Consider the following 11,332-nt stretch of genomic DNA (forward strand, 5'->3'; position numbering starts at 1 on the left):
CGTCATAGAAAAATTCATAAAAGAAAGTTAACTGTAAACCGAAGTCATCAAATATTGTTTTACTTTGTAAGTAGTACGTTATAGCAGCCATTTATTTATAAAAAACACCGGTGTAACAAAATAACACGCCTGATTCAAAATCACAGTACTTAGACGTAATGCGGCGAGGGCATGGCGAGGGCGCCTGGCAACTTGAGCACTTTTTGTTGTGTTTTTGTTGATGTTTTGTTGCTTTTTAGGAGCACGAAGGGACGAAGGTGTAGCCGTATGTGTACAGTAGAAGCATATTGCCGTTTTGTTGGCTGTTTCACGAATTTCTCGTGCCCAACTGGGCTTCAACCAGTAGTGGCAACTGGACACATCTGAAAATGCTGGTGATGACGGTTCGGTAGAGACATTCCTCACAAGCTCTGCGGGGAAGGAAAACGCCCGCGTGGCATAGCTATGAGAACTACCGTATCATGAATGAACTTGGCTCGCTGTGATTCCGTGCTCCGTGTGAAACGCTTTCGCAGTGGCACTGACAGTGCATCCTATCGGAGCTTGTTTCCTCGGTGCTTCATTTACATAAAAGGAAACATGATGGATATTCCCGTTCACGGCAGCAACAGCGACAATGGACAGAGTTCGGACTCGAGCTCTACGGGCTCGGGAAGCTACGTGAAGATTTCTATGGACACTGAGGAGACGAATGGTTTCGATGCTGACTCGCCCATCGTCCAAGCTGCTGCCGCTGCAACTGCGCAAACAGCGGCCGCACCGACACTGCCGTCGCCTACGTCGTCGGGCAAGGCGCTCGACGAGTTCGTCTTCATGTCGACGTCAGCCACTAGTCCTGGTACGACTGTCTTCAAGAAGCATCCTGCATACTTTGTGGTCAACACAAACAGCGAAAATTCTAAACACGTTCGCGTAATTGCTCTTTGTGGTTGACAGAGCCTTTGAAAATTATGTTAGTGACTGTGAAAAGCTAAAGTGTGCGGCCTATGATGCGAAACCACAGTACTTGCAGGGTGTCCAGCAGGACCTAAATTAATAATCGCTCCGTACATTAGTGACGTGCCTAGGCACAGGTTTATCGCTAACGATTACGTCAAAATAATTTTTTTTTGCGAGGTTTGCAAATTATAACTATCTTTCATAGGTCATAATATTCATGTAGCACTACAGCATCAAGATTTTACAAGCAGGTGCGATCAGATCTGAAGAGGCTATATGGGCCTTGTACGCTGCAGTTTTAACCGCACACGTGACGCCGTCTGGAAGCCGCAGTGGGAAAAAAAAAAAAAAAAAAAAAAAAAAAAGCTGTTATTTAGATTCGCTGCCATTGGTACTGCCTACGCTACATTCCGATCACATTATGGCTTCCTGCAGGAACAACCACAAAGCGTACAGTAAAACACACTACTCTGTTTACTGTCTAGTTACTGGTTGTCACAGCAGTTACAGGAATACCACCTGAAAGCTGCCGGATATCAAGTCTTTTTCTATTCTATTGAAACATTTATAAGAGTGGAACCAGACAGCGCTGGCCCAGAGCAGTACTGTGGTCAAGGTGAACAGGCCAACATTTTGTGACACAAGGCTTTATTACTCTTTCTAGCATGTTTGTTTGAATGTATGCTCTCATAAAGCAGTACCGAGAAGGAGAGCAGAAAGGATGACTAGCCCAAATCGTTACTCTGCATCAGTTCGCCTATGTTCGCATCTCGGGATCTGCTTCGGTCCAAACCAGAGCTTATGGCAAGCAGTGGGTAGAATGCTCATACGCAGTGCCCAAAACTATATTACACACATTGTGAAGAAACGAACCACAAAAGAATGAAACTTGTCTTCAACCTGACGTAGTACCAGTGTGTTTCATTTGAGCTGTGCATTTTCCTAAGATATCCAATTGCATCGGTTTGCGTGCATTGCATAGTTGCTTGTAAAATTTATGACCTTACACCAAACTTGTTTTCAAAATATGTCAATATTTTCACTGGTCTCAAAGCCGTACACTATCATAGTCCAAAAAGCTTGCCCAGCCTTGCCTGTTCTGCCATTCTTTCTGGAGATTGCACTGAACCTTGACTCCTCGTTTGGACTGAGCCACTGGGAAGGAAAATGAACAGCAGTGGTAGTGGATCCTGCTGATAGATTCCAACAGAGCTGTCAGAACAATGCTGCCACGTGTGCCCACGTCTGGCGCCTCAATGCCAATCTTCTGATACGACTAGTGTTACTAAGGTCTTGTGTGGTCTGCCTGCTCCGTAAAAGTATTTTTGAAATGCATTCCTAATGACAGGTGCCATCGTAGCTTGCTATGGGGGGAGCCTAGCCAGTTGTCAGTGCATGACCATTGAGCAAAGCTCAGCAAACGCTTCCTTGTTTTGCGTTTAATTTATCGTCTTCTATTGAAATTGGTATATTGTTTGCGTGCCCCATTCATCGAGGAGATAGAATAGGTGTTAGAAAGCATATATTTCGCAGCTCCTTCTGCTGTCTCACATGAGAAACAAACAACCGTTTCTCGCATGGGCCGTACATAAGGTGGCACCACTTGTTCTAGAGCAGTAAATGCCTTTATACCAGTGAAGCCTAGTCTCTTTTGCTTTGACGAGGTAGCCATTATTCAATGTCTACTGCTGTCATGCAAAGCAAGCCTGTATGCTTATCAAACTTACTGGACTTGTTGCAATTAACTGGAGAGAGCGATTTGCCCTACTTGGCATAGTACGGCTAGCTGTATTATGTGCTTTTGTTGTTCTGGGCCATATCTTCATGAACTGCTCGTGAAGTTCGCATTTCATCTAGATGGATTGGGTGATTCCGTCTGTACGCTGACCATTTCCTAATTAATGTTGCAGCTTTGCAAAGTGGCAAAATTCATTCATGTCAGCAAACTACCTTTCCTATTCTTCGGCATTTTTCAGTTGTAAGGCATTAATATGCCAGTGTTTTGCGTAGTCAAAACATTAATTTTTTTTTTTTTTTTTTTCTGCACTTTCTTGTTTTCACCATGCTTCAACAGACTACAGCCACTTGACTGGCACGATGGACCACCCGTGGTCCTCCCAGCATGGTGGAAAAAGCAATGTCTCCTTCGCATCTTCCATACCTGGCTCCTCGTTCCTGCAGCAGAAGGGCTTTGGTTGGCTGCTCGAAGTAGACGACGCAGACGATGATGACAATGCTCCTCTCCTGTAAGTGCATCGCTCAAGTTTCGCACAACTGTCTGGTCTGGAGCTTTGTTCTACGAAGTGATTTTGTGTCATAGGCATTTATATTTTCTCACTGTTGTTTACTTAACATGCTCATTTTCCTTCACACTTTTGTCCATCATTTTATATTTAGGTACAGTCTTTGTCAAAAATATACGGCCCAAGGGTTTTGTTTCTAAGTCTCGTAACGGGGATCGGTATGCATCAGCACCGTTCGAAATCTCATAGACGACAAACCTAGTCCCCATTCTTCTCTATGCTTACCTATATATTCCTGTGTTGCTTTCAGGGGCTTAGCTAGATTGCTTAGAAGCGAACCCCTTGTGCCGTATATTTTTGACAAAGACTGTACATTGACTATTTGAAGTAAAAAGTTACTAATTTCTGAACATTTGCTGGGTTTATGCAGATTAAAAGGGCTCTCCACACTCTAACTTGATGCAAGTCTACTGTTCTCTCTCTCTCAAATAAGGTGTAATTAAAAAAAAAGCAAGGATGTGCTTTGAATATTCGAGCAGATTGGTATGCAAGGTGTCAGTTTTTAGTTACCCCACCTTCCCTTCTTAGTTTATTGGTTGATTAATTCTAGCAGTGTGTCAGTTTTTAGTTACCCCACCTTCCCTTCTTAGTTTATTTGTTTATTAATTCTGGCAGTCCATTTGAAAGGCGTTACAGGAGTTAACAAGAGAAGTGAAAGCACTGTTTCCAACAAATTTGATAGCACCGAGTGTGCAGTTCATGTGGTAAAAGTCATGGACAATGAAGAATCTGCACAATGTGTGTCTTAAACTGTAGAACAGAAAGAAGGAAAAGTGACAAACACACACTCAAGGGCATCTATGCGATAACATGCTGTACAGAGACAAAAAGCAAATATTTCTGCATACTGCACACCCAGGATAAGTAATGTCTAAATTAACAAACATGCATTGAGGAGAAAGAGAATCGGAAGCATGCGCAATTCTTTTACCAGTATAAAGAAGAAACTGAATTTAACGCATCATTTCGAGTTACTAGAGGCAGAGTATACATGCTGTAGCAGTATCTACTATAGGATTTCTTAAGGGGGACAGGGCTCAAGGGGCTGAAAATTGCAAAAAAAAAGCAATTTTTAAAATATAACATTCTGAAATTCTGCAACCAATATACTACATACCTAGCAATTTATTCACTGCCTGGGTTGCTCTTCACTTTACAAGATGCGGACGAGCTGAATAAGTCTCATCTCTTTTTCATTTTTTCTTAGTCTCAAACCACAAATTTTTGACAGTTTGCTAGTTTAAAAGAAGGATATCTTTGCACCTAGAGCAGATAAAGGAATAATTTTATTGATGGTGAAGAAGGAATGCTGACCAAATAAAAAACAACAAAAACGACGTTTCGGCTCCGTACGGGAGCCTTGTTCTTGCTAGCAGCTGAGCGAAATTAAATATGCTTGAAAAGAGGATGCAGGGAGTGTGCGTAGACTGGGTTGATGTTTCCATCGTTACGGTTGAGGGTGTGACTAGTAGTTTGAATAACTAATGATTCCAAGTGCAGGCGAGGACGTAGCTTCTTTTCGGTAACTACGTAAAAAACGAAAAAGTGGATTGAAATGCTTTTGCCGAGCACGCCGTATCTGCAGGCCACAATATTGACTGGGGCCAGCCACACGTGCTGAAAACTGAAAAGAAGCTGCGTCCTTGCCTGCACTTGGAATCATTAATCATTCGAACTGCTAGTTACCTAGTTACACCTTTAACCGCAACGATGGAAATCTCAACCCAGTCTATGCACGCTCCCTGCACCCTCTTTTAATGCATATTTAATTCCGCTCAGCAGCTTGCTTCATTTCAGTGTGAGTAAGGCTCCCGTACGGGAGCCGACATAGCTTTTTTTGTTTTTATTGGTTTTTATCTGGTTGGTGTTTCTTCTTCACAGTCAGCATGTTTGTCCCCGACCAGACGAGCTTTCTTCCAACTCTCGACTTCAGGAAGAATTTTAATTTCAGCATCCACCTAAGTGCTTACACTATACAATATTGGGAACAGATTTATCATAAGGCTGGTAATGTTTTTGTACACTCTAATTAAAATGGTACCACGTTTCCCCACATCGAACAAAGTTGTAAAAAGACAAATATTGGCTTGATCAAAAACGTGGTGCTTACATTGTGTTCCTTATACTACATACTATCTAGCCATATGTTAATGACAGCTTTATGTTGACTAGTTTTTCTCTATTTTTCTGTAAACAAACGATTGAAAATGTAAAATATTTTAAAATCTAGCTAACATATCAGGAAATTGATTATGTATTTGAAATCAGCGTAACAATCTGATCAAGTCTGTGCATTTTCATTGCATAGAGCTAAATTGGGAATCGTTTTGATGGAAAATGAAGACTGCAATATTCGTTGAAGATGAATTGAGAGGCTAACCTTTGAACAATTTCGAGTTTGCTACAATTCTTAAAGCTTTCAACTTATGATTTGTTTAATTTTTTTTTCTCACACACAACAGAGAGGAGCTGGACATTGACCTGCGGGACATCTACTACAAGGTGTGCTGTGTGCTGCTGCCTTTCCCTTTCATGGGCTACAAGAGACAGCTGGTCAGGGATAGCCCGGATTTCTGGGGCCCCTTGCTGGTTGTCATCCTGTTCTCACTCGTCTCCATCTATGGCCAGTTCTCGGTGAGTTCCAGCTGTCGCCACCTGTAGCAGCTCTCTAGAGATGCTCAAGGAATCACCGATCTCTTTTGCCACTCAGAGGGGGCGTGATTCTACCTCTTTATTCTTTATTCAATGAATACCCCGCTTAGCCCGAGGTCGCTACAGCAGGGGTGTTACAGAGTGGAAAAAAACACATCTTCATTTATGGAGCACACTTGATGACTTGAAAGCCGATTCCATTCACTGATGGATCGAACAAAAAAGGAACTGGCATACATATTAGTTCTGGCACTGTATTCCAAAATTTTAAAACAATGATCTGTGCGAGCAGAAACATAATGTGGCCTATGTAAGTATATTTCCTTATATTCTCATATAGTAATCTATACCTCGCATAATAATGCGAAGTATAGAAAATAGGAGATTGTGCCTGAAGGGACAAGAGAGGAGGACAGTGAGGCGTGCGGACTCCCTTTCTAGAAGAGACGAAGGCTGCGCCTCGAAACCGCAAGGTGACCCTGACTGGTCCATAGCTGCAGGCGGTCCTCTCCCTCCCTGCTGCTGTGGTAAGCGCTGCCGTGGCAAGCGCTGCCGTGATGTAGTGTTGCTGGGGCACTGGCACTTGCTCTTGATAGTGTAGCTAATGCCCCCTCTTGGGGAAGATGACTTTAAGGGGATCAAGATTCTTGGAGACTGCCTTTGTAGTGTGATCCAACTAGCGCGTCATTGTCCATTCAAAGCCGGCTTCGCATCTGTATAACTATTATGGTGTTGTGTGTGCAGGTGGTCTCATGGATCATCACCATGTGGATCTTTGGATCACTAGTCATTTTTCTGCTGGCCAGAGTTTTGGGTGGAGAGGTGAGCTATGCCTTGTGTACTTGCGATGTTTTTCGCTGAATTAAGAAGAATATCCACATTTTCTTTAAAAAGCAGCAAAGGGGGTAGTGCACTTGTTTCTTGTTTTACAAGTTCTCCTAGCCGAGACTTTATCTTTCTTTTTTTGTTGTAAATGGTTTTTTTTTCTTTTGTGCACCCCACAATGTGGAGAGTGGCAAAAGACGCGTGTTGGTGTGACTTTTGTTGTGAGCACCCAAAAAAGCATGCGTACAGCTGTGCTAATAGACATTGAGTTAAATCTTTGTAATTGCCCTTAATTTTAAGTCCTGCTCGTTAGTCATGCATACAGTTCACAAGTTTTGGCTTCCATAAATGTGCGCCCATTGTGTCTAATTGGCTCGTGCTGAAAACTCAGCTTTGGTACCTCGGGCTATTTCCAGGTGAGTTACTCCCAGTGCCTTGGGGTTATCGGCTACTCCGTGCTACCTCTTGTGGTCACCGCAACTGTACTCCCGCTTGTCCGACCATTTCACTATGTGGAATTGACATTCAAGGTAAGCAGCTGGCGGCTTCAGTCAGCTCCTCTTTTGTAATTATTGCATGCCACAGGTAAGGAGGTTTGGTACTAACTCTAACAAGTCCCAACCTTCTTGCAAGTGCTTGACCTTAACCTTTTTTTTCAGTGTGTGCTGGATCTCTGCAAACGAGCCCAGATTACCGCTCTTCTCTCTTTCTCTCTCTTTTTTTTTTGTTTTCAAGTTTGCTTTTAGTGAACAGGATTGCAGTAGTATCAGACTGCAATGAAATGCAGATAGCACCCACAAACAAATCGCAACATGTTACTGTTCTGCGTCCAGCGGGGTATACTATATATTTGTAAGCCGTTTGTTAAGGTATACCTCGCTACACAATAGAAAAATACGACATATACGTGTTGTCACTTTGATTTCCACACTTTCCACAAAGATCACTGAGGTTAGGCTATAGCGCCACTCACTTCAGCTGGTGATCAGAGGGTCCCGACTCCTTTGATTGGTCTTGACATCACTAGTTTGTGAGGGGAAAGTAAACATTGCACGGCCAGAAACCCACAGAATAAATTTGTACTAAGAACCGAGGCCAGGTAGAGTTATTCTCAGTGTCCCTTTACAGCATTTGCAGCCATATACAGCGTGTTGCGCTATTATATGCACCTCGTAGAATGCTTCTCTCAGCTAAATTAGTGAATTGTTCGAGCTCAAATTTCGCACACGAATAGTATTTGGTCAGCAGTGTTGTTTTCAACCACATTTGTTTGGGGTACTTGCTTGATTCGATCAAAGAAAGCCATTTACAGTCGAACCTCGTTATAACGAAGTAGTACGGGACGCGAAAATTTGTTCGTTATACCCGATATTCGTTATAGAAGTGCGCGCCCAAATTTGTGTAAATGAGTTTGCTAATAAAACAAAACAAAAAATGTGCACTCATATGGATAACACAAAGGTGCAAAAACGCACAATTTTTAAAATTAAAAGCTTGGTATAAGCATGAAATCTCTCCTTTCGTTCCGCGTTGGAGAGCAAAAATGAATACTAAGAAGGGATGTTAACTCTGCGCACAATTTGCACGACGGAGTCATTGGACTCGGGGAGTGTAGCGCACGCACGCACAGGCAGTGGCAGAGGCATGGCAGGGGCTCACGCCATGACGAGGCAGTGGTGATGACATGCCAGCCACATGCCTGTCAGCCGTTGCATGGCCGGACTTGAGTAGCGGCGTCAATGGCGACGGCGACGATGACGCTCTAGCCCGGCTTTGGCCGTTCATAGCCTCCGAGATCACCGCGCGTAGGTGTGATCTCGGAGGCCATAGGCCGTTGGAGGTAGTTCTTGTTGCCGCCGCTAAATGACGCGGCACGCGAACGCACGGCGATTTAACACACTTCTGTGGCAGGTGATTCGATTGATTGAAAAATTGCGTTTCTTAATGTTTTTTCCGGCTCCTTTACGCATTTTTTTTGCCATTTTAATGCAAAACAATGCTTTGTTATAACTGATATAGCGTCAAATGTTTAATTTTTTTTTTCGTTATACAGAAAAAACTCCCATAGAAATAAGCTATTGATCTGTGGTTTATTTCTACTTATTTGCATCAAATTTTTTTTCGTTATACAGAAAGAACTCCCATAGAAATAAACCATAGACCAACCAGACTTAGATTTTAGTTTGTTTTATGCGATAATTCGCTATATTCGTGTTCGTTATAGCGAGGTTAGACTTATTTGCGTTTTCTGCAGTGATGACAAAGCAGAACAAGCTTCTGTCTCAGCGGTGGCACCAGTGGTGCCATCTTGTTTTATTCATAGCAACTCTGCCACAGAAATTCAGCAAAGAAAGGAAGGTGGGTGGAGTTGCTTTGCAGAAAGTATGAAGAGGTTTGCAAAAAGTGCAATACACTAAATTTAAAGAACTTTGTTTGTGTAGCGCAACCAATCTTCTTGAGTTTGGAACTCAATAGAGTGGTGCGGCCAGCACGAGCACTGGGACAGCAGCTTGTTTTGTTTCACCATTACCACAAACAATATGATTATTCAAATTCTGATCGAATGATACAAGTACCTCAGCTGATTTTGGTATAAGGCAATACTGCTGGCAACCAAATGCCACTTCAAGTGAAATTTGAGCTCGAGCACTTCACCGGTTTAGCTGAAAGAAGCATTCTACGAGGTTCCTATAGTTGCGGAACACTGTTTTTTTGTGTGAAAAGTTGCTGCTGCCATAATAGCGCTCTTTTTTCTTTAATTTCAGCTGCTTGGTGTTGTGTGGGCGACCTACAGTGCCGGTTCACTGCTGTGCGTACAAGAGCTGCAGAACAAGAGGCCACTCCTCTTGTACCCCGTGTTTCTTCTCTACGTTTACTTTTTCTCGCTCTATTCCGGTGTCTGACCACGTCTGCCTTGACTGGTGCAACTTGTTTCTGCCGATTATGTGCTAGAAGTGGACTCTGCTATTTTGTATTCAGGATCTGTTGTTCACAGCTTGTAAATACACTCTGGAGATCTATGCTTTCTCCGAAAAATATTTTGACCAGGCAGTCTGGACAGAGTTTGAGGATCTGCAGCTATGAGGGAGTTTGCAGTGGTATCCAACTTGTACATAAATAAAAGAGATGGTTTAACCTGCTTGTGTGTTTCATTGCAATTTGATAAGCAGTAATATCACAGGCGCATACACGTCTGGATATAAGGGCCACTTAAGCTCTGCCTTTAAGGGTGTGACGCAATAGTGTAAGCTACCAGCCCACATATATCCCGCTTTGACTGAACCGTATGAACGTGCCTGCGAGGCCTAACAGAAACGTGAATACAAAGTTCCTGGCAGGCTGATTCTGATATCATCGTCCCATATGTAAGGAGAGACCAGAGTTGGCAGCTGCTGTCAAACAATGTCATGCAACCCTGCATCCGTTTAGTGCTCAGCCATGTCAGCTGCCAGCTATCACCTGCCAGTGCCATGCTCGTGATTCTTTGCTCACAACGCAAATGCCGCCAACACCAGATTTTAGGCGAATTGGGCCTTTAATGCTATTGCGGTAAAAGCTGGCACATAGTGCGGTTTCCAGTGCAAACTGTTGCTGGCTCCATCCAGCAGTGTTCGTGAAAGTGCACATCAGCCCAAGTACTGTATGCCATCACAGAGATTTGAGGATCACTGAGGTTTAAAAAAATGCTGTCAATGCAAATTTCACAATTCAGGTAATGTGGCGTTTAGTAATTCTGAGCATAGTTGTGGAGGTAATCAAGGGTAGGGTGTATAGGCGACTGACTGGCGTGGCAGACGCCCGAGGGAAATTGGCAAGTGGGAGAACCAGGCAGCGTGATGCACTGCATCTTCTGTCTGTTTTTGTTTCTTCCTCGCACTGCATGCTACGACAGCATCCAGCAACTGGGAAAGCCAGGGTGTGGTCGGTTTTCACAGTTATTTGTAGCAGAGATAGGGGCGACAGTCATCGCCCTGGTAATAATATGTAGATCAATTTTCCAGGGTGTTGCAGGGATCATTGAATGAGTTAATGCATGCTTTATTATTATTATTATTATTATTATTAGAGGGAGTGACCCTTCAGCCTAAAGGGAGGAGGAGGATCGTTGTAAAACGACCCTTGCGGGCGTCGGAACGGACGGAGATTCGGCGAGGGCGGCTGTTCCTGGCCCTACGGGACTAGGACAGTAGATCAACGCCGCTTGCGGCGGGGGCTAGCCAGCCACCAAATTTTTGTCTGTTGTAGGCCGTCATTGCACCCGCCACCGCTTAGGTGATGGACGACGGCTGTTGTGGCGCGAGTCTTTCTCTCCTTTTTTTTTTTTTTTTTTTTTTCTCTACTTTCTCTCTTCTGTCCGCACGAGGCAGCGGTGGTGGCTCAGCTACAGAGCCAGTAGCAGGCCCGTGCATTTTTTTTTTCCTTCTTGCTACAGCCACAACTCTCCTCTGTTTGCCCCGCCGGGGTGGTGCAGTGGTAAGACGCCCGACCACTGTGCCGGAGCACCCGGGTTCGAACCCGACCTCGGCGGCTGCGTTTCGATGGAGGCGAAACGAAGAGGCGTCCGTGTGCTGTGCGATGTCAGCGCAGTTAAAGATCCCCAGGTGGTCGAAATT

The 11,332-nt window shown here is 43.9% G+C and overlaps 1 protein-coding gene across 1 annotated transcript; it reads left to right on the top strand.

Annotated features, from left to right (window-relative positions):
* Positions 1 to 207: 207 nt before the first annotated feature.
* LOC146173218 (protein YIPF4-like) lies at positions 208 to 9,876 on the top strand. Its single transcript, XM_084584887.1, has 6 exons — positions 208 to 838; positions 3,014 to 3,185; positions 5,705 to 5,876; positions 6,639 to 6,716; positions 7,136 to 7,249; positions 9,485 to 9,876. The coding sequence occupies exons 1-6, from the start codon at positions 466 to 468 to the stop codon at positions 9,620 to 9,622; spliced, it is 1,047 nt and encodes a 348-aa protein (XP_084441013.1). The 5' UTR covers positions 208 to 465; the 3' UTR covers positions 9,623 to 9,876.
* Positions 9,877 to 11,332: the final 1,456 nt, after the last annotated feature.

The sequence above is a fragment of the Amblyomma maculatum genome, chromosome 11 (genome assembly GCF_055883805.1).
Source record: "Amblyomma maculatum isolate TAMU_Amacu chromosome 11, ASM5588380v1, whole genome shotgun sequence".
NCBI lineage: Eukaryota > Metazoa > Arthropoda > Arachnida > Ixodida > Ixodidae > Amblyomma > Amblyomma maculatum.